This window comes from Canis aureus, chromosome 18, assembly GCF_053574225.1.
Source record: "Canis aureus isolate CA01 chromosome 18, VMU_Caureus_v.1.0, whole genome shotgun sequence".
Lineage (NCBI taxonomy): Eukaryota > Metazoa > Chordata > Mammalia > Carnivora > Canidae > Canis > Canis aureus.
Window position 1 is genome coordinate 39,876,414 of NC_135628.1, and position 27,763 is coordinate 39,904,176.

The 27,763-nt window shown below is 39.4% G+C and overlaps 1 protein-coding gene and 1 non-coding gene across 11 annotated transcripts in view; both read right to left on the reverse strand.

The window, feature by feature from the left end:
- DYNC1I1 (dynein cytoplasmic 1 intermediate chain 1) overlaps positions 1-27,763 on the reverse strand; it is a 438,502-nt gene that overhangs the window by 79,671 nt on the left and 331,068 nt on the right. For all 10 annotated transcript variants that reach the window (XM_077856834.1, XM_077856843.1, XM_077856842.1 and 7 more), the window contains one exon: positions 24,934-25,059. In XM_077856834.1, the coding sequence (XP_077712960.1) occupies positions 24,934-25,059 (126 nt within the window). The remainder of the gene's footprint in view (positions 1-24,933; positions 25,060-27,763) is intronic.
- On the reverse strand, positions 15,962-16,112 carry LOC144289284 (small nucleolar RNA SNORA62/SNORA6 family). The gene has a single exon (XR_013357257.1). It is a non-coding gene; the product is annotated as a small nucleolar RNA SNORA62/SNORA6 family (small nucleolar RNA).

Consider the following 27,763-nt stretch of genomic DNA (forward strand, 5'->3'; position numbering starts at 1 on the left):
ATGCCGTGAAAGTTTGCATCAATTGAATACCAGGTGTATTTTCTCTTTGAGATACCCAAGGCCCCTCCTGAGTCCACACCTCTGACTTCATATTGTGGTGCTGGTAATCACTGAGCTTCATTCAGCCCCACAGGGCAGAGAAGGCTTTTGGGCTCCCTGCCCACTATGATGGCCTTGGCATTGACTCTCCAACCCCTCTCCAGTTGGACTTCTGTTGCTGGTGTTTAGATTGATCACCTGCCTCAGCTCTTAGTCTACCAGTTGTGACAGGTGACAACAGAGCTAATTAGCACCAATTGTGGTGATATTTACCATGAGGTGGGTACTTCCTGCTGCGAACTGATTGAGACCAATTAATCATTCCATAGGAGTCTACTGAACAGCGAGCAGCTGGGAACTGACTGTGTCACTACTGACAAGCTCTGCATTTATTGTCACCACTTTGGGAGGAAATGTTTTGTTTTCATCTTGCTACTATGCAGCCAAACCAAAAATGCCAATCCAATACAACAAATTCTGCTTAAATAAGTGTTTATCTCCCCTCCCAAATAATTACATGAATTATTAATTATTGTAGAAAGGAAGAATGTTTCTGCATGCTTCAGTAAACAAGACCAACCTGACAGCAAGGTAGAGAATCTTGGCAAAAATTCTTTGAAATGCAAAGCCATTCTTAGAAAGTAATGGCCTCAGACTGTCAAGTCAACCACACAAAGCACTGGAAACTCTCCTTGTGCCAGGTGTCAGACTGGATAGGACCCACCCTGTATTACACAACAGAACTCGGAAATTCCTCCTTTGTAAAAGGAAAGTTCGGGGTTTTTTTGTTTTGTTTTTTAAAGATTTTATATATTTATTCATGAGAGACACAGAGAGAGAGAGAGAGAGAGAAAGAGGCAGAGACACAGGCAGAGGGAGGAGCAGGCTCCACGCAGGGAGCCGGATGCAGGACTTGATCCCAGGACTCCAGGACCATGCCCTGGGCTGAAGGCAGGCACTAAACCTCTGAGCCACCCAGGGATCCCCTGGAAAGTTCGTTTTTTACAAACTTTGCTTATAAATGGAAAAGTGGCTCCCACTCCTATTTCGGTGGTCAGAACTAATTAGAGTTCTATAGAGAAATCAGCACAAATTTGTATTTTATTTCTTCATAAACTTCTTGTAATAGTTTTAGATTTGCAGAAAAGTAGTTAAGATAGTACCATTCCCATACACCTCACACCTTTTTCCCTACTGTTAACATCTTCCCTATTGTTACATTTCTGTAGTATGTTTGTCACAACTAATAAACCAATATTGATACATTATTACCAAAAGCCTCAAGTGTTCTTAGGTTGACCCAATGTTCTTTTCCTGCTCCAGTATCTCATCCAGGAGACCAAATGACACTGAGTCATCTTGTCTCCCTAGGCTTCTCTAGACTGTGACAGCTTCTCAGACTTCTATTGTTTGTGATGATTGCCAAAATCTTTTTAGGTCTTGCAAGTATTTGGACAAAAAAAGAAACCCAAGAGTTTGAGGTCAGTTGGTGAAAGGGGATTATAACTAACGTGCACACACATAGTCCATTTTTATAAATTTGCTTATTCTAAAAACTTTACTACGGATAAAGCAAGGTGGGGACACACCAACATACCTGGCAATAATGCTCATGAAACATGCTCAGGTCAAAGGAGCTTTTCAGTACAGACTTGTCATCATTTTCCTACCACTTAGTGTGTCTTTTCCAGGAAAGAGGAAACCTAGGTTGCTGTGCCTAGGCTGGATTAGGGATGTGGTGCAAGCAGAAAGTGAACTTTTGCTTCACCAAGAAGGACAAAAAGAATGGGAGTTGATGAATATATGGGTTACTTTCAATGTTAATAAGCACCATCCTTCTTCACATCAAATGTCTAAATCCTGCTTAATTAGAAAAAAAACGGAAGTTGATATTTGGACATGTCAAGTGTTGACATTCACCCCTTTGATTTATGTGAGGTATGAACTAAAGGGAGCAGATTACTTTATTCAAAAGAGAAGCAAAAGACTTCCAATTTGACAGGAAAAAGTGTAGGCAGCATTAACTTCAGTACTTGTTAAAACATGAAGGATTAATAGCAAAAAAAATGGGAGGGAAGAATTGTGAATGTCTCCAGTTCAGTATCTTCAAAAATGTTTGCGGTTTCTGAGAATGGCTCACCCGACCACATGAAAGTGACGCTAAGGGATTCAGCCACACGACTTCTCTAAATCCAGAGCCGGGACTGCTCTACTTTTACCATCAAACCATCTTACTTGAAGTGTGGCCACAAATTAAATTTATTTTTTATTGAAAAAGTACTAAGTCCTTACAAAGGGGGCAAACACAGCATTCAGAAATACCGGTCTTCCCCCACCCGCCACAACCTTGACAGCATCAGCCACGTAAAAGAAGGGTCAGCTTCTTAGTCTATGAATTCTTCCTTGGTTACATAAAAAAGGCAATGTGGCATTCAGCTATAGAATCCAACAGAATTCAAGTATCAGGTATTCTTTTTTATAAATATAAGAGTAAACAGGCGAATCAGATTCAGAATTGTTGTATTGGCAGGATGTCTAAAAACAATTGCATGATAGATCTGTCTTGCTTTGTAGGCAACTTCTTTCTGAATTTGTAAGGTCTGGATTCTGTGCTTGAGATAGAAAGAGGAAGAAAGTGCAGTCTCCCTGGGAATGTCACTCAATAACCCCCTGCTGATAAAGTAAATCTCCATTTGGGGGATCCACCCAAAGAGTCATGGAATATCCCACATTAGGTTATTACCAAGCCACTTAGGTCAGAAATTATAGGCGGGCCATTAAAAAAACAAACAAACAAACAAACTTAAAGTGTTCCACCTATGCATATGCTTTTCACATGGTTTTTTTTATTTACTGTGGTGGTTTCACCAGCTGTGATGGTGCATAGAATCAGTTGGATCATTCTAAATTTAGCAGGAAAATAAAAGAATTTTGCAAAAATAGGTCCTTTCTCATATTAAAACTATATGGTGAATATAGATCTTGGAAAAAAATGGGAAGTGAGGTCCTACATGTAGCCAAGAAGCAATGTGCTACAAAAGCAGAAGCAGGCTTTGTCTCTTTTTATCTGCCTGGAATTACTTAGATATGCTTATGCCTAAGGCACAGAGATGAACCAGATGACCTCTTGGACTGTGTCTAGCTTGGTGGTTCTATTGATAAACTACTACTTTGAAGTACTGAGAAGGACCAAAAAAACCGGGTTTAAGTGCTTGCTAAAAGATGGATGCAAGAGACAAGGGTGAACTGACTTTTGTGATTGTCACCCAACCCAAGGTCCACCCAGCCCCCAATTTCCACACCAACACTTTTTCTACTGAAGTTTCTTTGATGTTTAACAAGAGACCCAAAGACTGAGAGTGAATAGAGTATGGAAAGGGGTGGAAATCTGCCCAGTTGTTCATTTCTCAGTGGAAAGAAGTCCCCTCTTAACATAACATGTAGGTATACTTGGAAGATCAGAGGATAAATAGGTATCAAATTCCCCAGTGTTGAACCTTAGCTGGTTTTTAAAAGAAGGACAAAATAATAAACAAACTAAGAGACAAACAAAACTACGTATAAAAATTCCTTTGGGATCAAATTGTTAAATTTATAGTACTTCAGGGATTTTTCTGTCTTTTTTTTTTGTCCCCTAGGGGAAAACTCCACCTCATAAGACTCAGAATGTACAAATTAAAGGCCATTTACATGGAGTTTGAAGTTTCCAGTTTTGGAAAAAGAATGTGGAGCCATATGAAAGGCCATCCGTCAATAGAATGCTGTCTGAACCATGCCCTTCATTGAATGATATGGCTGATAGTGCTGGTCAGCTGGAAGAAATGTGATCGTAATTCCCAAACACATATGTTAGAGTACACCCAATACGCATGCCAGTCAATTATCATAATGGAGTGAAATATATTGCCTTGTGCATACTTAAATAAAATTACACAAAGACAACATTTTTTCTCCTCCCCCCCACACACAAAAAAATTGAAACAATTAATTAAAAAATATTTTCTGTAAAGAATAGCAACGGTTTTTCATATAACCTGAATTTTGCTCATAGACTTGTTATGACAAGCATTTTATCTTTGGAATTGGGGGCTACTGAGATTTAGAGAGTAACCAGTGTACTCCAAGAGTTGGAAAAAGAAAGGTGTCCAATGTTCCTGAGAAAACAGGAACAATATGAAACCAGATGATGAAGAGTTAAGAAAAACTTCTCAGCCTGCTAATGAACTCCATCCTGCCCTGGTGAGACCACCCTCCTTTTTAAGTAAGAGGTAATTTAATATGCATCTAACTCCGTTGTGTTTGGGTTTCATCCAATCTAAGAGTATCAGTGTGATAAATTATAATGAATTGTCTGCTATACTTCACAAAGTGACTACAACAGACCTGAAAAACAAGATCCCTCAGCCTGATTTTCCAACTCCCTTAGAATACTTTTTGCCTTACTCCTGTCAGACCACTCAGAAATCTGAAAATGTCTTATAGCTCCCTCACACTGAAAGTTATGTGCTTCGAGCTCCATTTGATTAGATCCACAATTGTTGGCTGTCTCTATTAAATCAAGCCCCACACTTGAAAATGACACCAACTGTGAGACCAGCCAAATAATATAGCAAGAGAACTAACATGGCTCCTTTAGTTTCCAAAAGGTTTCTTTACATGTTAATTTCCTTTTGTAATCCACACTGTGTGCTGGGAAGTGGGTTAGTGAAATGGACTCCATTCCTATTTCAGACTTTGAAAAAGCAGCTGGATTGAGGCACCCTAGTGTCTACAGGGAAAATGGGCAGAGACTGGAAAGGGGGTCAGGAAACTCAAGTCCTAGCAGGGGCCTGTTGCTACAGCTGTGGGATTTGTGCATATGACTTAACTCCTTTAGAAGGATGGTTTCTTCATTTAGGTTAAGAACCACTGTCCTAGGGAAAAGGCCACCTTCTTTTCATTCAATGGCTTTAGGTAAGTCCAGCAGCTCAGAATGCAAAAGCAAGACTGTTATTCTATAGTTGATCCATCCTAAAATCAATAGATGATCTGTCATAAATAAAAGCAATGGGTCTGGTATTAAGCTGTTCCCTGTGCTGGTAGGAGGACAGCAGCCTTAGGGTGACACACAAAATTCATGTGGGAGGGGCAGGATGGGATTTTTTTCCCTCCTATTCACAGAATACAGATGTTGTCATGTAAAGATTCACAGGCTGGTAGTCAGACCAATTTTCTGTGTGAAAATCCTATTAATTCTTTCAGGCTTAATTTCCTCATAGGCAACATAATGGGATGTTGGACTTGTAAGCCTCACAAGGGCATGTGGTATGCTTTTCTTTTCTGTGTTGAGCTTTGTGCCTAAGACAGTTCCTAAGAACTAGTAGGTATGTGCATTCATTTCCTATTGCCGCTGTAACATTACCACACACTGATTGGCTTCAAGCAATACAAATTTATGACCATACACTTCTGGAGGTTAGGAGGACTGAAATTGAGGGGTGAGCAGGGCTGCATTCCTTCCTGGAAGCTCCAGGGGAGAATCAGTTTCCTCGCCTTCTTTCCAGGGTCTACAGGCTGGCCTCATTCCTTGGCTCAAGGCCACCTTCCACCTTCAAAGCACCAATGGCTGCTTGAGTCTTCCTTCTATCATATTGCATTGATTCTGCTTCCATCATCACATTTCCTTCTGAGCCTGACTCTCCTGACTCCCTCTTTGACTTATTAGAACCCAAGCTTGTAATTACGTTGGGTCCACCAAGATAAACTGGTATGATCTCCTTTTCTCAAGAGCCTTAATTTAATCACATCCACTAAACCCCTTTTGCCACATGAAGGGATATATCTTCAGGTTTCCTGTATTAGGAAGTAGACATGTTAGGGTGGCCATTATTCTGCTTACTACAGTGTTCAATAAACATTTGATATTTTGAGACAATGGTAAAGCAAATACTTTGAATTATTTGTAAGGTTAGCTAATTCCCATAGTTCATCACTAGCCTAAGTCATGGTCACATGTACACTGTACACTTCTGATCCCTCTCAAACATACGACCTTCATTCTCATTCAAGTTCATGTTCACCTGACCCTGTTTTAGCTTCAAAAATGCATGCTGGTTCTATTCTATTCTCTTTCATCTGGTAGACAGAATATAATCTGTTGTGACAGATTTTCCTGACCAAGGTAAGTGAATTGCTCACTGTCACATAGAGACAAAGATACAGCCAGAATAAAGATTTAAAACCCTCTTCCACTTCCCTTGCATCCCATCTCATATTAAACTCTTTTCTCCAATTACCATTTCAAGCAGGTCAACCAACAAAGAGAGGGTGGTAATCTTCAGGCAGGAGTAAAGATGCATGGACCATATTGTAATCTTACTGAAAACTCAAGCTTTGCTATGTGATTAACAAACTCCAAAATAAATCCTTCAAATCAAAGTCATGGTCCCTGAACTATTCTCCCACTAGAGGTGCTACCACAATCAAGATGCATATACCTTCTGTCAAAACTCTTTAAATTTGTCTCATGACATTAAAAACATGACAATAAGCTACTTCCAACTACCACCCAACCCTCCTCTCACCAATGCAGGATGATTTTGGTGGGCAACCTATAGGAACTTTAGTGATGGACAACTATATATTTTCATCTTGAAGTTTTCCATTGTTCTGAAGCAACTGACCTTTTATGCATGTTAGTTTGTGTCACTTGGGCAAATTTCTCCCAGTTTTCAATCAAAACAATTATGGGAATCCTGTCTTATTGTTAGCTGTAGCATTCAGAAAGGGATGACAACCTATTGTATTTGTTTAATACCAGTTTTATTGATGTATCATATATAACTGGTATCAAAAAGTAATTGGGAATAATTGTAAATTAATGGAACACTGTACTTAAGTGTGTTGACAGTAAGAGATAAGTAATGAAAACTAGACTGACATGCAATAACACTTCAGAATTCTATAGCCCCAGGCATTATCTTCTTTTAAATGTGGCAACCATACCGCATTATATCAGTGACAAAGTCCACAGATTTACTTACTGATTATTTTAAGTACAAACCAAATATCTCTATGGTCTAGAGGAAATAATTGCACAAGGCTCATAACATGTAAGTTCTCCCGAACAATTTTTCCTGCAGTTCTAGTAGGTTATGAAATATTTAGCACCTACTGTTTGCACACATAAATTTCCTGAGTTAGGTTTTTTTTTTTTTTTCATTTATTTATGATAGTCACACAGAGAGAGAGAGAGGCAGAGACATAGGCAGAGGGAGAAGCAGGCTCCATGCACCGGGAGCCTGACGTGGGATTCGATCCCAGGTCTCCAGGATCGCGCCCTGGGCCAAAGGCAGGCGCTAAACCGCTGCGCCACCCAGGGATCCCCTGAGTTAGGTTTAACACAGCACACGGCTCTCACTAAAGAATGTGAATTTCTATTGGAAAATCTAGTTCAAAGGTAAACAAATATCTACTATGTATTTTTTCCCCTTATTTAGTTCCATACTCTGAACATGAGCCCTAAAATGTAAAGAAACTGGGCAAACATTATATATATATATATATATATATATATATATATATATATATATATATAATTAACAATATTTCATATCAAGAGGCAGGATAAATACACACAAAATAAAGTTGAATTTCTAAATAACTATTTCTGGAGTCAGAAAATGCTGTAACTTGGCAGTGATAATGTCTTTCACATGGCAAATACAAAGTACTGTGGAAAGTTCCATCCATGTCTCCGTTGGCCAGCTCAAATGTAGAGGTGAAGGACGTTGTCAAAAGGCAAAAAACAAACAAACAACCCCCCCCCCAACCCTACATCTTTTTAAGGCAATCAGATTAGGAAGGCAATAAGTGTTTCATTTTCCTATATAATTTGAATAACTACCTCACTTTTTCATCCCCCTTTCCAAAGGGGGGGCTATAGCTAGTTGCAAGTTGTCACACATCTGGAAGACTATTTTAAAACACATTCAAAATGTTTTGACTACATGATGCCAAGCATCTGGCAATACAAACTCCTCTAAGGTATTTTTCTTCTATAGAATGCAGTCTATGTAGAAAGTCATTGTGCCAGATTTTGAAATACATGTTTTATTCGCAGAATGACAAAAATACATATGCAAAGGTAAGGTTTTCCTTATGCTTTTGATTTAGGTAGAGTTAACTTAATGATGTTAACAGAGTTGCCATTGATTCTTGCATTACTTGAACTACCATCTAGTTGTGCTCTCCCCCTGTCCCCAAAAGCCCTTCAGTGGCCTCTACTGGTCAGTTCCTCCCCAGGAACATTCTATCCCAGACGGACAGCATTCACTCACTTGTCTAAATAGTAACGGACTTTATTGGTTTCATTCCACAGCAAGGATGAGGGAAAGCAAGGTTTCTAGTTTTCCCGGTCTAATAGGAACCAGCCTTAGGAATACCTGTGGTTCACCAACCATCCCCAAACCATTTGCAGGATCTTGAGGTAGGAGGTAGGTATTCTTCATGTGAGGTCGCCTCCCTCCTAATGCAAGCTAGCTCATACTTCCAAAGGCTGTTTCCACAAACTAACCTAACTATCCCTATATCTCCACTCTGCTTTCAACTTTTCAGATGAAGTCTAAGTCAGATGGCACCACTGGGGGGGGGGGGTCTTCTGGGTAAAATATGCACTAATTATTTCAGTTTTATAGCTTGCAATCTACTGCAGATAATTCACTCTTGCTCTTAACCTAAGAGAAGAGGGATAGATTCCTCATAGGTAGGATACAGACCATATTCATCATTGTGGCCTTAATACCTAAACAGGGTGCTAGGCACCCTGTTAAACTGTTCTGCATGAAATGCAATGTGCTCCAGTGTTGCAGGAAAGATCACTACATTCCAAACTTGAAATAAACTTAGCCCAGTAGTTGGGTTTGAGTCTAAGCAGTGTTCGCAATTTGGATAGTCACAAAGAGCAGACTCATGGGGTGGGTTGGCCAGAACTCTATTAGCATTAGGGTGCTATATAAACTATAAAGACCCAGGTGTTATGAACTTTGGAGACAGTGGAGTACCAGCTTGCCGTATTTAGGCTTCCTTGACACAAAGAATATTCTCTTTGTGGAGAGAATCACTCTGTCTCCTTCATGGAACATGCCCTGACTGGCTTGTTCTGGAAGTTACCAGGCTATTCAGGGCTCTGGAATATGATCTGCAACAATGGCTCCACAGCAATGAAAACCAGCATGTAGCTGTGAAGCTTGCTCCGGAGGTGAGTGAGGGCAAGCCCTTGGTATCTGATGGGGTGGGAGCAGAGGGGAAGGCTGCAGGGCTTAGCTGTGGGAGTCCCAGCAAGCTGCCTTTAGCATCACAGGTAGTCCTTGAAACCTTATTCGTGAACATACTTGTGACCTCCTCTGGGAGGGCCCGGAAAACAAGCAAGAGAATGTGAAGAGCCCAGAAATCTTAAATTGCAGATGAGATGAGAACTTTAGATGTATGATTTATACTGTTAACAAGACCTCATTAAACCAGTCTGATGTGGCCTAGGAAAACCAAGATTTGAGAAATAGATGGATTAACACACAGAAAGAGAGAAAATGAATTTGATGACATCAAGCAATATAATATTTTGCTTTTCTAGAATATATCTAATAGCATAAGGTATTGCTATTTCCCTTTTAAATATATTCTAAATCAAGCATTTGGAGCTGTTTTGTAATCCTGTGAGCTGAAAATATTTCTAAGAAACATGTAGAAAATCTCCTAAGGATTAATAGTTCCAAGGTGAAGAATATATTTTAACTCAGAATTCCTCAAGAAAACTCGTCTTCTCTGTAGGTTTTACAAATAAAAGCAACTGCTGGCTAATATTTCTAACCTTTACTCAGTTTTCTGTCGATGAAAAATCAGAATCAGGGATTATTACTTTTGCAAAGAATGTTTAGACATCCCAGTGACATGATCACTATATAAAATATAATTCAAATGATCTCAGTTTAAACACTGACTTTGACAGTTAGTAAAATCATTTAATTTTCTACTATGGAAACTATTTTAATAATTTTAACCACTTTTAGATTATATCAATTCTTTGAGATGAAGTACGATGGAGAATCAAAATAATCTTGGTAAATTGAGCTCTATTGCAAAAATGATTTCCATTCTTCAGCACAGATATTAATGGATAACCTTTCGAGGGCCTCTTCCTTGAATTTCTTCTTCTTCTTCTACCTCTCCCATCTCCCACAGCTCAAAGAAAACCTAGCTCATGAAAACAGACTTACTTAATGATCCCCTTCCCTCTGCTTTCTCCCATTCTCTTTCATTCACATTCCCAACTTTGCATCTCTCTTCTCATTTTCCTTTTTTCTTTCCGGGGAATGACCACCTCAAAGGATTAATTCAGAACAGGCAGCAGAAAATGGTAACAAGAGTGGGCAAATCAGGATGTGGATTTAAAATCAAGAGGTATTTTAAAGGAGGAGAGTTACTCAAATTAAACATATGTTAAGAATATGGGTTTGTTGTTCATGGCATACCTGCTGCCTGCCATCCCACCCTCCTCGGAGCAGTGTTCAAGGGCAGAGCATTCCCTAGTGGAATAATAAATTGAGCGGCTTGAGTGAACATGGCTCTGGGCAGCCCGGCAAGCTTCCTGTCCTCTTGGTCTGGCTTCGCTGTTGGAACACAGGTGGTAGCCGAACTAGCTGAACTACTGAAATGGACTGTGGCCCCTTGGGTTCAGAGCCAGAGAGAAGGAACAGAATTCCAGCTCCAAGTAATCAAGCTTTGGGCACATAAACATTTGAATATTCAGTCCTAGCATTTATACTGAACTTTGTTTTAACTGATATTGCTGTTTCCCAAGTCATCAGCATTCTGACCCTGTTTCATGTAAACCAGGTAACCAAAATCCATTGGGTCTTTTGAGAAATGGGCTGTACTGATGCTCAGAGTACTTCTCTTTGGGCTAACCTGCCACGACCCTGAGGATATGGCAAATTGTACTGTGTGGGTAAAAATGAAGAGCCTTACCCTATTTCTACACTTCCAATCTTCCCAGTGTATCACACTGTGCCATTCTCTGCTGTCCCAAAATTTTGTGCTCAAATATTATTGATGAGAACCAGTCACACTGATGCTCATTACAGGGTGTCAGTACCAACTATGCAGAATAGCAATGTATCTGCTCAGATGTATCCTTCCTCGCTTCAGAGGAGTTTTGAGGTTGAAAGCAGTAATTCATATATCTCTGACTTGAATGCACTATACTGATTGGCGAGATTCCACAGTCTTGGATCTCTTGGGATAAGGATCCGTGATATGGACATTAAGGAATCCATAAGGATTTTGAGGGAAATATTTTTAATTTGGTTTTCCAATAAAATAGGTCCAAAAAAATTCAAGACCCCTTTTTCCCATTTGTTTTGATATTATTCCTAGGACACAGGAACTACCTAACCAGCTGTGAAATTATGACAGAATAATGAAGGATACCTGGTCTCCCTTTATGTTGACTCAAAAGTAGTACTTTCTAACTAAAAGAATAGTGTTGGGGAGCAAATGTCCTCAAGCATTTCACAAATGTCCATTTATGAAGCATAATGTACAAACAACAAAACCTTTTTAAGTCTTCATTAAAACAATCAAGCCCCTGACATTTGATTACCAGTTCAGGTTATCCCATAGTCTTGGTGCAAATATATTTTCATCTTTCTGTAATGATGTCCCAAATCAGTAGAGAACCTGATATATGAAAATTCCTATTTATACAAAAAATAGTTTGGAGGATGTGATTATTCACTTCCCAAAAAAAATTCATTTAGTTTTCAAGGTCTCCTCTAGTGAGCCATATTTGATTAAAGACTGGCTTTCTTTCTCGTTGTTGTCTGAATCTGTGATGTTCTTTAGAACTTGACTCAGATGTCCTGAGAAGCTATATAGCTTCAGTATAAAGATGGGAAAATCCAGTGAAACCCAGTTCCAAAATAGAGCAAGTCCTCAAAATTTGAGCAAACATATTCAAGAAGATATGAAACAGAGAAACAGCATGATCAGAAGTGTGGCTTGGGAGAACGGGAGGGAGGGAGTCAGTAGACCACAGGTAGAACTTTCCTTCTACTGAACACTTTTCCCCAAAGTGAAGCCTTTTCATCAATTTTAGTGGCAATAGGTTGACACTAGCTGTTGCACCTTTAATGGAATGATGTCAAAGAAAGCCAGGTGAAGACAAAGATGCTGAGATGCATGAAGAAGGTGGGAGGGGCAGACAGTATTGTACTCATGTGCTCATTCCCACTCCCATGGCAACCCAAAGCCAGCTGCCTTGCTAAAGAGACTGTTTGTTCCCCTTGATATTCCAAGGTGACTTTGCCTCTGTCTGTGATGTATAATCTTTTAGGATGAAATGCCATTCTGCTGCAGGCACACTGGGAAACTGCAGAACTGGCCAGAGATGATGGGATGGTTTGCTCTGGGACAGGAGCAGGAACAAAGTTCAAGCAAGGCAAGATGATGACAGGGGAAGACAGAAAGGAGACGAATTCAAGAGAATTCAGGAATTGAATAGGTGGTTGACCCAGAAAACCATGAAGTTTCCTCCAAACCCTGAGATTCTACAAGTTTATTTATATATTAAGAGGTTTAACGGAAGTAGTAACTCATAGATGAGAAACAATTTATACACACACACACACACACACACACACACACACACACAAATAAAAGGGAAAGCAAAAAATCTCTTTCTACTCCCTGTAGAGTAGGACACAGCTAAATTATCTTAAAATGGTCATTTGACTTAGCTGGGGATATGCTGTCATTGAAAAATGATTAGAAGATGAAATAAAAAAATAATCTCTGGTTACAAATATTAAATGGGTATGGATGCAGAGCTATGGATTAGTAGTTAAGACTGGCCAATGGGGGAAAAAAAAAAAAAAGACTGGCCAACCGGGATCCCTGGGTGGCGCAGCGGTTTGGCGCCTGCCTTTGGCCTGGGGCGCGATCCTGGAGACCCGGGATCGAATCCCACGTCGGGCTCCCGGTGCATGGAGCCTGCTTCTCCCTCTGCCTGTGTCTCTGCCTCTCTCTCTCTCTCACTGTGTGCCTATCATAAATAAATAAAAATTAAAAAAAAAAAAAAAAAAAAAAAGACTGGCCAATGAAGTGTCTCTGTTCCTCAGATGAAATTCAATTAAATTTATGATGGAAATCTCCATGAATCCACACAAAGTCCGTGCACAGGGTATGCCCTCTCCAGCATTTCTGTGTGTATGTATGTGTACGCATGTGCAGGTGTGCTACTGATGGAGTACATTTGCTTTGACTGCGGAGCTCTTTCCAGGCATTAAGAGTCACGATTCTAGTTTTTATACTTAGAAAATGCTCAAAATGTGTTTCTTCCTAGGGGAACTAAATATTGTGCCACTTTGAGAGTCAAGCCCTTTGAAGCCCATCAATTGTTGCTTGAAACCTTCTGATTCTATTTTCGTAGAACCTTTGTCTCGTATTTGCTGAAAGGCTTTGAGCTCTTACACAAACATTTTTCTTGTGGCAATTTTCACACAGCTGAATGCTTTTATTTGTGTGGCAGGTACCACACATGATAATATACATTATTAAATTAATAGTGTTCTCATACAAAAGTTCTCTTCCAGGATTTGTTTACCAGCTGTCCCATTGTGGGATCAGAGGGCGGGATACTTTTGATTTTAAACACAAGGAAAGGGACGGGGGAGCCAGGCTTTTAGTGATGGAACCTTTTGGGGCCCTAGGGTAACTGTTCCACATCTTGTACAGGAGAACACAGCGTATAACATCACTGTCCACACAAAGCCCCCACCAAGATTAAAAACCACACATAAGGCAAAATAATTTACTAAAATGTAAACCAAGATCACTCTCTTTAAGAAACAGTACATGCAGGGGGAAAAGCTGAAGAAGTCAAAGGGAACACTCATGCGTAAGCCGCCTATCTGCTGTTCTTAGCAAGGTGAGCAGACCCAGGCAGTACTCTGTGGGACATTTTGGCCTCTCTCTGCTTCATGTTCTGGAATTATTTTTTCCATTTTTTCATGCTGTCTCTGTAACATAACCTCTTTACATAGTTTATCTCAGGAAATGACAATTGGCTGTCGAATCCCATACAAATTGATTGGATATGACAGCTCAAAGGAATAAATATTCTGCAGAAAAGAAAGTTTTTACTTATACTCTTGTATTTTCAAACTTTTTTTTTTACCCTTTCTTGCTTAATTTTATTATTTCAATTAGATCATTTAAAAATCAACACATCACATACCAACCTCCCCTAAGAGCAATCATAAGATTTGATGATTTTTCTGATATACAGGCTAGGGTTTCGAATTTGCATTATTTTATCTACTGAATTAACTATGAATTCTAAACCAAACTAATGCTGCCATGTGTTTTTAAACATCTCTAATCTAAACCATCTGGAGAGGCATGGTTTTGCAAAGGCATCCTTTTCAGGACACTCTGTGGATTTTGTCACTGCTTGAGGTTTTGGCAAACCATCAACATTACTATAATTCTCTTTTATGAAATATAGCTTTTGACTAGGATTTTAGATCTTGGGTGTGTGTGTATATATTTATACGAGTATGGGCACTTGTATACAATTTTTGCTCCTGTCCCTTTCTCTTTTCATTGGACCATATTTATAATAAACTTATTTTATTTTTTAAAACTTACTTTAAAGAAATAAAAGTTTGTCATTGTATATAAGGAATAAATTTAATTTTACCTACTCAGCATAATGACAAACCAAGTTATAAAGAAGCAGAGAAGTATTTCTGAATAACCCACCTTACTGGACATAGATGATGGAAATATTTTTTTAAACAAGCCATTAGGAGAAGACATGTCAGCTTTAGAGACCACAACAAAAAAGTGTAGATATAAAATGCTTATAGCAACAATGATTTGTGGCAGGTAAGATATGAGCTCAATATATTTATGCAGAGATCACAATTCAAACTTGGTTAAGCTAAGTTTTTTGCTTAAGAAAAGCAACACACTTTAATTCTTTGGCTAATAATGAATGTACCATTTTAAAATTATAAACCAAATATAAGCATGATAAACACAAAGTATAGACTACTTGTTACAACAAAGGTTAAAAAACTTCCCCCAGAAGTCAGGATGGTGGTTCTACCTCCACAAAGTCTCCTCAATAATAATGCCTTCAAGGAATTTCAAGAATTAATCACAAAAATGGAAAAGATAGCTTTTTGCGGAGAGCCACTATCTGAAATGAATTAAAATGCTAATGTGACAATTGAGGAATATGAACATCTCTGTAATTTATTAATAACACAGTATGTTCAAACAACCTCTTTCGTTCAACAATATTAGGCAACTTAAAGACATATATAAATCGAGAGGTTTTGGTCAGGTTTGTAGAGGGGAAAATAGGATTTTTTTTTAATAGGGTCTATTTTTAAGAAGTAGCTGGTCTGAAGTCCACAAGTGGGTCTTGTGCTTAGAATATAAAGATGCCAAGTAAATGTATAAGCAGCCTCTCAGAGGTAGTAGCAATCTAGAACACTCTCAGTGGATGGATGCTAACATGGCCTGAATACTATACTCACATTTCCACTGTTCACTGTTTCCCTTCCTGGAATGGGTCCTCCATATCTATAACTGAGGGAGAGGGTTGCCTTTCTAAGACTCCTTTTTTCTCCCTTTTTAGAACTCCTGGTTCTACCTATATTAAGATGTTCCATTCCAGAGAATGGAAGCCCCATGCACAGGGGCCCTGAATCATATGTCTTTAGGAGGGACAACTCTCAACAGGCATGTTAATCCAGTCTTGGATGAAAGTAAAACATGTATCAACCCCATCTGCCTTACTCTTGCTCCAGAGTCTACAGAGTAGGTTCAGCTCTCCTGTGTTGTACACTGAATTGTATCCCCCACATTTTATTCCAATTGTAGCAAGAACTACTATCAAACTCCACTCATTGGATCAGAGATTCTTGTGTTAGTGAAAGGCGTGCCACTCATATAGCACACTACCTACACTTGTGAGTTCATCAGCCAGCCAACAGCCTCAACTCCAAGCTCTAAAAACATGCAGATTCCCCCCCACCCCACCCCGCCAAATTCGTGTTTTACAGCCCTACCACTCAATATGCTTTTATTTGGAGATGGGGCCATTGTGAAGTAATCCACTTCAGATAAGGTCATGAGAGTAGGTCCTCACATGCTACAAGACACCAAAGAGCTTGCTTTCTTTTTCCTTCTCTCTGCCAAATGAGGACATATCCAGAAGGCAGGTGTCTATAAGCCAGGAAGAGAGTCCTTACCAGAAACCAAAATGGCTGGCACTTTGATCCTGGACCTACCAGTGTCCAGAATGGTAGGAAAGTTATTTTTGGTTGTTTAAGCCACACAGTCCACAGCATTTTTTAGTGGCAGCCTCAGGAGACTGATACACCTATATAATCTCTTTTGTCCTGGCAATAATTCTAAGAAGAAAGTAGAAACCCATTCCTGAGACCGAGGCTTCTCTGATCTCAGTGAATGGCTGGATGGTAGAGTGGTGAGGACAGGGGGAGGGACAGGCTAGAAAAGCTGCTCATATTGCCATCTGGCCCTCATTGCACAGCATTAGTAATTCCTGGGGCAATTCTCTGATGAAGTACAACTGGAGAAAGCCCAGTTAGGACAGTTTTAGTACAGGGGATGGGGAAGGAAGGACAGGCATTTAGGGAATCAAGTAAAATCTTCACTGTTGGGGTCCTGTGCCTTCAGTCATATGTGCACAATTCTGGGGCAGAGCAAACATTGGTAAGTCTCAGGTTTTGTAATAATATTAAACTTCAGCTCGATCACTTGCAATATGAGATGGTAAGACAAAACAATTAAAAAATGATTTGTTCTAAGGTGTATTCTCATTATGTCCTCTGCATCAAATAGGTCACTTGGTTCCTTGTAAGGTATACAGTCCCATGCATTGCTATTTTCAGACAACAAATTGTCTGTGACACAATCCATCTGTTATAACCCTGCTGATAATTCTAATTTCCCTAGATGAATCCCAATGATCAATTCTGCTTGTGCTATTTTTTTTTTGAGCAGATTTCAGAAAGAGGGCATATGAAGAATGAGAAGCGGTAGGCATTTTCTCTGCTCCCAGCTTCCTAGGCCCAAAGAGTAAAAGAAGCTCCTGCTGTTTGACTAAATAAGAATCAGTGTCTAGCTCAAGCCTCAATCATTGGACCAATCATACTCAGTTGGCATAAAAGAAGTATTTCTGAATGTCCGTGTTTCATTTCAGAATGTACATGTAAATTCCCTATGCTTTTTTGTAAAGGCATAAAGTAGCTGCTATGCTACTGTTCCTCATCCAATCTATATAATATATTCTGTATCTTTTACGTAAGAGCTGAAATTCACACTTACATCATATGTATTCCTCGGTTTTTCCATAATTATATACTTTGAAAAGTGTATCACAGTCTATACAACAATGGTTCAGGTGTCCTTTTCTGGGTTTCTCCAGTCCATCATCGCAATGGAAACTGGGTTTTATTCACATTAGTTAGCATGTTCTTTGTCCATGGACTTTGTTCTCTAATTACTAGGCACCTATTCATTGCTTGGACTTTGGGTCATCCCAGGAACTCATTTTGAATATGTAGCTCTGGTTGTCAAAGAACTTTATATTCTTTCATCCTATTTACCTTAAAAGTAAAAGCTGCCAGTGACTTTATCAGCAAAATTTGGGTTTATTCGGGAATAAAAGAGAATTGCAATCCAAGACAAACAAGCTGTAGCAAAACTACAAGCAAGTAGAGAGGAAAAGGAGAGGCAGGTTTTTTAAGGAGATAAGGGGTAAGTCGGGAAGGCTGTTATCAAGTCTACTGGAGTAAGTTGGGAGTTCCAAGTATGGTGGCTTTTCATTGGCTGAGCTGTTACCTGTGGGGGAATGAGTTAAGTGCTTCTTCCTCCAGCTGGAGTAGTAGTGCAGTATCCATGTGCAAGGTCAAGTGGGCCTCTTCCTGTTGGGTTGGCAACTGACTGGGAGCAGTAGGGCATTAGAGCTCCCCCTGCTGAAAGCTCCTGACTATTTTAATGAGGTTTCCTGTTATTATTTTCATAATTGCCTCCTCTTATTGACTTCTACTGAATAACCACTCCTTGCTGTATTCAAGAGAAAAACCTAAAAAATACTTTTTCTTTTTTCTTTTTATCAGCCAGGCCATATGAAAGTTATCCTTCCTTTTTTTTTTTTTTAAAGATTTTATTTATTTATTTATGAGAAACACACAGAGAGAGGCAGAGACACAGGCAGAGGGAGAAGCAGGCTTCACGCAGGAAGCCTGACGTGGGACTCAATCCCGGGTCTCCAGGATCACACCCTGGGCTGAAGGCGGTGCTAAACCGTTGAGCCACCCGGGCTGCCCAAAAGTTATCCTTCCTTTAAGTAAAATAAAAATTCCTAAGTCAAACTCTAACACTTCTCTGGTCATAATACTCCTTGGAAAGTGCATTTAAATTCATTTATATCTTTGTGTCCATAGCTGTTTTGTTGATTTCGATTATGGACCACAATCAGTGCTGTGTATTGGCGGGGGGGAACAAAAATTGATGGGAGAAGAAATCAAGTTCATTGCAATAAACCTCATAGTTCCACAGAGATGGCAGGAAGTCTCTTTTCCACAACATGACAACAAAGCCTCAACAACTCCCCCAGGTGACTCAGCAGTGTGGTCAGCTAGAAGCAGAGGTTCTCGTCCCCCTCCTAACCCCAGCCCACATTCCCTCCTGTGGGACCATCACTCTTCATGGGGCAACTCTCTTCAAGTCAATAGGGAACCTCACCCAGAACCAAACACTAGATGGTGAAAGCCATGAGTTGCAATCTTACCTGTACCCTTTATAAAATCTTAATGAGAAGCAAAACCATATATAGGAAGAAAGTTAACTGAGGATTTTAGACACAGATAAAAATGAAATTAGTATCATTCCACATTTTGCTTTCCCTCTGAAATAAGGAGGGTTTCAGGTCTTTGTCAGTTTCAGGTCATTGTCAAATCTTTAAAAAGAAAATGTTAAGAACAAAGAAACCGAATCAGGAAAAAATAAAAGTAAAAATAAAAACCTCTGACCAAGCCAAGCCTCTAAATATAGCTTTTCCACTTACCTCAATGCAGATAATTCTAAGATCTATATTTCTGATTCTATTCATTCCATTTGAAAGAGAAAGACCACACCAGGGTAAGCAATGCAGGGTGGTCAGAACGCATAATCTAATGACAGTGTGTGGAGGCCACTACAGAAGATGGCAGGAGCCCTGCCAGACTGTGTGGTGGGGCTGACTGGCTGATTTCTATGCACAGTCCACTGATGTTTTCCAAGTATGGACAGCTCTTACAGAAATGAAAATAGAAAATGCAGGACCAGAGCCCACACTAAAAATTCAGTTTAGCAAAGACATGAAACTGCCTATGGAAGTAAAGGGTATTTGGCCTTGCTATTCTTAACGGGGAGAAACGAGCCTTTATACTGCAACCTTTTTATGATTCGGCTAAAAGCCTGTCAGTCTTTGGAAAAGAACACTGAACTGATGTCTGTGTCTTGTGCATTTGCTTTCTAGTGTCTGAAATGATATTTTTCTGAGCCATTGGATTTGTTTGCAATTATGCTGTTTCAAAAAATATGAACAATCCACAAAGATCAGCAAGAAATGGATAACTAATGCAATATTCTAAAATGATACCAGTATAATCATCATAAGGCACCCATGGCTTCTCCCTATCCATGCTCCTTCCTACTAAGCAAACTGTCTAATTTTGAAATTATTGAAACAACACAGGAGAACGATGGAAGCACACTCAAACTATCTGATTTCAGTGAGACAGCGTCTAAAAGGGACCGGTTGTAGTAAATAAACTTTACCAAAGATCAGAAAGGATACAGAAGATAAGCGATAGGTCTATAAGTAGGGGTTTTGGTTTTATTTTACATGTATTATAATTCTGTGGGCTCTCCAAATTCCCCTTTAGGTTTAGAAGATGGTAAGGAGAGCCAATTCTAGGACCATCTAACCAACGTCATAAAATGACAGGCTGCCAAAAATACACCTTGAATGTACAGCACAGCCTTTGCTCTCAAGCCCCACATTGCCCCATCACAGTGGAATGTGACCTGGCCAATGGCATGATGTAGCTGGTAGAACAAGCCTCAGTTCCAGGATTGGTTCTACTGCTCAGAAACCATGGAAAGCTTCAGGTACAACAAAGAGAATAACATTTTTGCCACTTCCCTGTTGTGAGATTGATGAAATAATGAAGGGAGAAGTGCTGTTAAAATATAAAATACAGACAAATGTGATTATCCCTATAATTATTTGAGTTCAGTGCATAGTCAGTCACCAAACTGCCCTTATCTCCAATGGCCATCCATTAACTCATCTATGACTTCTCTGGCTACCCAAGTAACCCTTGGTTTAGTCTCCCGCTAGCCCACACACTCAGTATTACAACACTTAGGTTTTCTTTTGGGAGCCATTTATATAACCTGGTTTTTATCCTAACTCCATGGATATCCACTATAGAAGGTGTATCACTATCCCAAAAGAAATGGTACTTCTAATTCACGTTCTCCCTACGTTGTGTTCAATGTGGTCTTGAGCCCTTTCCTGGCAAAATAACTCTGGATCTTCTGATCACTCGCCAAGGAGGCAGATCCTAGCAGTGAGCGAGCTGAGAAGGCAAGTGCGTGTCTGGGGGTGGCGGTGGGGAAGTGGGGAGGGGTGGGAGAGTTGGTTAGGAAACTTCTCAGTTTGAGTCAGGTAGGAGATTACCATCAGAGTAATAAAGGGCAAGAAAGAGAACCCCAGCTTGGACCAAAGAGGAAAAGGGACATGCGGGGCAAGAAGAAAAGTCACACACTTCCAAATAAAAAAACTATTCAGTTTTGTAACATTATCATCCCCTTTCTTCATCTCTCCTCTACATCCTGGTAGTTTCCAACAATTATTGCATATTCAAATGACCTGATAACTTTTACTTTTTTTTTTTTTTATAAGACTTATTTGTTTATTCAAGAGAGTGCGGGTGCAGCAGGGGCAGGGGAGGGGAGAGGAGGAGCAGAGAGGGAGAGTGAGTCTTAAACAGACTCTGCATTGAGTGCAAGGCCCAACAGGGGACTCAATCTCATGACACTGAGGTCATGCCTGAGCCAAAACCAAGAGTCAGATGCTCAACCGACTGCGCCACCTAGGCTTCCCGACCTGGGAGCTTTTAAAAATGACCAGGCTGGACCCCAGACTAATGAAATCAGAATCTCTGTTCCTGAGATGCAGGCATCAGTAGTTCTTAAAGCTGGGCAGGTGATTGCAGTAATCAATTAAGATGGAGAACAGAGTTCTGTTCCATTTCTGTCCTCCATGCCGTATACCTAGAGATATTACCTGGCTGAATGTCCTATTAATGTGGTATGAGGAAATACATGCGCTTTGAAGTGAAAAAGAGCTGGCTTCAAACTTGGCTTTGCTAACCTTCCCTAGTTTCACGGCTTCTCTGAGCTGCAGGCTCTCATCTGAGGAGTAACAGGGATTTATGACAATGAATGTAGAGTAGATTCTCAATACATGTTAATATCTTTTTAAAAAAAGATTTTATTTATTTTTTTGAGAGAGAGTGAGAGAGAAAGCATGAGGAATGGGGAGAGGCAGAGGGAGAGGGAGAAGCAGACTCCTGGGTGAGCAGGAACCCTGATGCAGGTCTCGATCCCAGAACCCTGAATCATGAGCTGAGCCGAAGGAAGACACGTAACCGACTGAGCCATTCTGGTATCCCAGTATCTTTTTTTTCCCCCATAAATTCAAGGTCACAGACATATTCTCCATGTCCTCAAATTACTATTTTTTTCTCATCTCTCATGAAAGCTCCCATTCACTCAAATCTAATACTTTCTAAGTTGATCTTTCTAGGTATATTTGCTTATTAGCCCAAAGTAATAAGGAATTACTAAGACTTCAGGAGTTATGAAAGATACTGGTTTCTTAGATTGCTATGAGGTAAAATTCAGGTATGATGGTTAATTTTATGTGTCAACTTGGCTAGGCTATGGTACCTGGGGTTTTGGTCAAATACAAGTCTAATGTGGGTATGAACGTATTTTTTAAATGTAATTTACATTTAAACCAGTAGACTTTGAGTAAAGTAGATTATCCTCTATTAAGCAGGTGGGCCTCATCCAATCAGTTTAAGGCCTTCAGAGCAAAGGCCAGTTTCCTGAAGTACCAATCCTAAACCTCTGTCTCTGTCTCTATACCTCTCTATCTATATCCTATTGATTCTGTTTCTCTAGAGATGTCTAATATACCAGGGATCCTCAGAAGGGCTTTATAATGACTTCTGCTCTGCTCATTTCTTCCTTTTCCCTTTTCTTGGGAGAGGAATCAAAGCTCTTTCCCTTTCACCTTTCTGAAGCTGGTGATACATTCTACCCCCTATACTTAGGTCAGTTTAAGATAAATAATTTGATAACAGAAAATAAGCACTGAAATATATTCAGGATTTAGGTTTTCTTTTCTTTTTTTTTTTTTTTAAAGATTTTATTTATTTATTCATGATAGTCACACAGAGAGAGACAGAGAGGCAGAGACACAGGCAGAAGGAGAAGCAGGCTCCATGCACCGGGAGCCCGACGTGGGATTCGATCCTGGGTCTCCAGGATCGCGCCCTGGGCCAAAGGCAGGCGCCAAACCGCTGCGCCACCCAGGGATCCCCAGGATTTAGGTTTTCATAAGATTTTGTAAATGTGTCTTTTATGAATATGAAGGGTCATTTATATGAACTGCTTATCATTTCTATCTGAGTAGCACAATCATGATTCTCAATATCTTTAAGCATGTGGTTAAATTCTGTAGCTTTTCTTTGATGCCTAGAATATCAGTGTTCACATGTTTTACACATGTTATTTAATCAACCCCAAAGTTTAAAAGTATTAGAATCCTCACTTTTCTCACAGGGAGAATGCTGAGCAAAATTTAGAACCCCTACCTGCCTCTAATCTCCAGAAGAAGTGAAGATAATAGTAGGGATTTAAGGAATACAGAGATACTTTAGTCAGCATCTTTGGTCAGATATTGAGAATACTTCTGACTTTTCTTTCTTCCTTCCTTTTCTCTCTTTCTTTCTTTTTTTTTTATCAGAAGTTAATTTTCTCCCAACATACATACACTGGATCATTTAAGGGAGAAACTAATAATGAAATTAAATGTGTGTTGGTGAATTCTTCAGGAAATGATCCCAAAGATACCAAGACAAGAAAGAGGATGCTCCTTTCAATCAACACTGGTATTAACCACTGTATGATGAAATAGGTAATTTTAAAATTCCAGTTAATTCCAAACACCTTGGAAGTCTGCTTCTTCACTCAGCATTATCAGGCTCTACTAATTTCTTTACTATGCAATGCTGTGAATTTTAAGCATATTACCAAACTGTTATTGTCACAGGCTACTGATAGTATCATTTAAAAAATTAATTATGCTAAACATGTGCATTGACCAAAATAATAAAATGTGTTACCTCTCATAATTTTTAAAAATCAAAATAAGCTTTTTGTAATATCAAAATAATTTAGGTGGCACTGTTTTTCAAAAATGTGCTTCTGCTTATCCCATAGCCCTTTCAATATTTTCCTGGTAATTCGGCAAACCTCTTAAAACTGAACAAAATTAGGATTTTGTGCTTCTATGTTTACAGAAAGAGCATATCAAACTGACAAATTTGATAATCTTTAAAAAAAAAGGAAAGAAAAAACTGTTCTTATTTCAAAGGTTCAAAAAAATAAAGGTTATTTACTATGCAGATCTAGACTTCTTGTTGTTTTTAAGATAGTAAATTAGAAAAATCTGGCCAGAGTTAGAGGTTACTCAATCAGGTTGAAGCTGGGACTTTTATTCCAGCAGCTCCTGTTCCCCAAATTATATCTGATAATGTTCTCAAGTCTAAACATATTTGAGTTCAAAATGCTATTCAGCTCTTAGATAAAAAATGTCACTAAGCTTCCAAATATCGACAGATTTACCTACTCTCTTCAACTGATGTATTGACAGAGTAATCTGCCACTCTACCTCTGAATTGTAGTATTTGAGGAACTAAAACTTTGAGCTGGAATGTTTGTTTTGCATTTTCCTATGCATAATCATAGGACAGGGACATTAATAAACAGGTTGGTGTATTGGCCAGTGCAGACGCCTATTATTTAGGCAGAGTCATGGCAACGGAGCAAAGCTGAATGTGTGCAAGTATAAAACACATTTCAGCCTGTATTACATTGAATAGAAAAGAAGACAAATGTGTCAAGAGACATGAGGAGTAAAATATCCAAAACCGTTTGTAATAATCTTTGCCCTCGTAAACTGAACATGGCATCTATATTTCTCAACAATTCAAGATTCATGATAAGTGTCTGCCTACATCAGCTATGAAAATATATTATCTGGAAGCAAGATGGCACCCGTAAACTTAAAATTGGCAAAATTCCATTGAACTCCCTCTCTCAGAGAGGAGGATGCTGGAAATGGTAGTGCGCTGAGGATGTCCATGTGGGTGGGCAAGCATATGTTGCTGCTAGGCAGAGGAAGTGGTACACCAGGATTTCTTCATAAGTGCGACTTCTTTATAAACTCATCCTCAGGGGGGCTGTTTTAAATAGAAAGAAAATGACACACAGTCCCCAAATGGGCTTCCTAACTGTTTGGAGAGAGTTGCCACTTTCCCCAAACATTAGGTTACTGTGGGGGAATTTCCAAAATTGTCAACAATTCCATTTTTAAACTTGTTCTTCCTCTCCACATAAGACAGATGCAAGACAGCATGGACTATATTTGGTCTAGTAGGAGACATGAGTTATTTTTACCATGCTGACTCCTACCTGACAGTGGAAGACGTATTCTGGTGTGGTTTTCTTAAACTTCATGTTCCAAACCAAGGCCACTCCATCTGGTTCATGAGGAGCATCCTCGTTGTTGTTGTAGGAAGCGACCATCAGCTCAGGGTACTGGATGGAAGAGATCACAAGGATGAATTATGTCAAGTTGACAACACGAAGGAAACTTCCTTATTCCTACACACAGACGCTATATTATGTAATCTAAATGGCACTTTCTTTTTAAGTTGTGGCATACTTATTACCAGCTACTACTTCAACCTATTGCAATCTGGTTTCTGCTTCCAATGTTCCACGTGTGCTTGCCATAGTCACCAATATCTACCATATGGACACATTACTGGACCTCTCTACATTATCTGACATTTGGACTACTCCTTTCTCCGATATTGGCTTCCATTACACCTTTCTCTCCTGATTCTCTTTCTGATCGTTCTTTTTAGTCCGTATTGGATCTCCTTCTAATACCTATCTTCAGGGTGGGGGCAGTGGGCTTTTCTCTGCCCTTTTTTGGGTCTCTGTCCATACATTCTCCTTGGGTGATCTCATCTATTCCAAAGGCTTTAATACGCATTAATATGCTGACAATGTTCAAATCTGTATCTCTAGGCTTGATATCTTTCTCAGCTGCAGATCTTTTGCATACTGGAGATATCTCCGAGCTGTCTACAGACACATCAGATGCGATGCATAAAAAAATGAGTTTGTTGCCTTCTACAAAAATCTCTTGCTCTTCTAGTGTATCCTTTTTGGAGTGTATTTCACTAACATTCACCTACCTGCCCCAATCAGACACTCCACGTTCATTTTTATTCCTCTCTCTTTCTCACCCCCATGTACTGTGTCGTTCTTCTTCCTTAATACCTTTCAAATGTATGTTTACTTTCCATCCTCAAGGTGAGGGCCTCCTAAACTAATTTGTTATCTGAATAAAGGCAAGAGCTTCCTGAATGGCTTCTGGCTTGCAGGCTTGCCAGGGCCTCCTCTCACCTACTCCACTCACTATCCTTTGTCAATATAACTTTACAAAACATACGGATGGCCACATCACTCCTCTGTTCAAAATACTTTAATGGCTCATCCTCACTTTCAATATTAAATCCAAGTCATGTAGAATCCTTTAGGATCTGTCACTCTCTAGCTCCTCTGCTCAATCTCTTACCAACCATCCATCCTCCGCCCCCCACCTAGTACTCGAAACCCAGCCTCATGGGCTAGTTCTGAGCCTCCCAGGTATAGCCTCTGTGACTAGGAGTTTAATCCTCAATCTTATTGGAATGCCTCTTTTGTGTTGTTTCTAACATTAACTCAGGCATCAAATCCTCCAGACAATTCTAACCATCCATCACCCCTCCTTCCCTCTCATTGGTTCCTTTAGCATTATCTGCGTTCCTCCATTAAAGCACTTGTCAAATTATGCTATGATTTTTTTCCCACCTGTGTGTCTTACTAGTCTATAAGCTCTCCGAGTGTAGGGATTTATTTTAATTAACTTCTACATCTAGTATAACTCCTAGCACATAATCAATTTGTGTCGAAATCTGCTGAAATACAAATGGTCCTTTTTAGTGACTCTGTGCTCAGTAGAAAGACCTTATATTTGATCCTTAATTGTCAAATAATGCCAACAACTAGAGGCATAAGTGCAAGAACCACAACCAGTAAAATAATGACTCTAAAGTGAATAGAAATACCTACTTACCCTCTGTGCTGTGTATTTAATTAAACAAACTGGGGAGGAATCTTGTGGGGAGTATTTATGAGTTAGAATGCATTTCATGAAAATGCCATTCCTACCTGGCATTCCCATGAGGTAGCCCCATTAACAATAGCATCAGGATTATAGTATACCATCTCACTCTTTGCTCATAGATAGCTTATTTTTTTCCTTCTTTTTTGCTATGCTATATACATATTTAACAGAAGATGGCCCTTATAAATTATGAAACCTCAACTTTTTTTTCTATCGAAAATGATTAAACCTGAGTCTTCTGGGTGGTTTAATTCATTTATTCAGCAGTCTCGACTTAAGAAAGCTGCAGGGAGTTACAACTTGCTGGTTGATGCAGAGGAAGTATAATCCTACAACAAGACACATGTATGTGGCCACCAGGGGAAGTAATCATTCTTTATTAGAAAACGCTCCTCAGTGGCTGAATCAAAAGCCCATTAGGAAAGGCCTTTGATTCAAAGCCCATTCAAAGAAACTAATATCCAGATAAACACAGAAGTCTCCAGACTGTCCATCTGAAGTTTAACTATGTCACATGTGAAAGGCAACTCTATAAACATCAACACCCCTACCATAGTGGCCAATGAGCAGCCAGATGTGTCTGGAATAATATCCCACAGCTTCACATCTGGGTCTCATCGTTGGCTCCCACTTGTAGCTTTTCTTTTTTCCATTAAAAAAATAGTTGAAATTATTTGGCTTTAAAATCTCCTTTTGTAAATAGGGAGAGTTTTAGTAAAGTACCAGGGAAATGCCTTTGGCATTATTTCTATAACTGGCATCATAAATCCTAAAGATACTGATTTAACTCCTATCTCATGCAAGTTTTTCTGATTTCAAAGTCTCCTCATGTCTTTTTCCATTGTTTGTTTGAATATGACTAGTCATATTTTCTTATTCTCAAGTGAAAAGTAAATCTCTGAACAATTATTTAAATCCTGAATATTAAAATTATGACTTTTGAAGGGAATATGAACAGTTATGAAGTTAATAATTACTCATCAGGTTGGATTATCCAACCTTTAACCTAGGAGAATTTTACCTGAAAATAACCAGATATTCTCTCAAGCTGTTTGTTCTTAC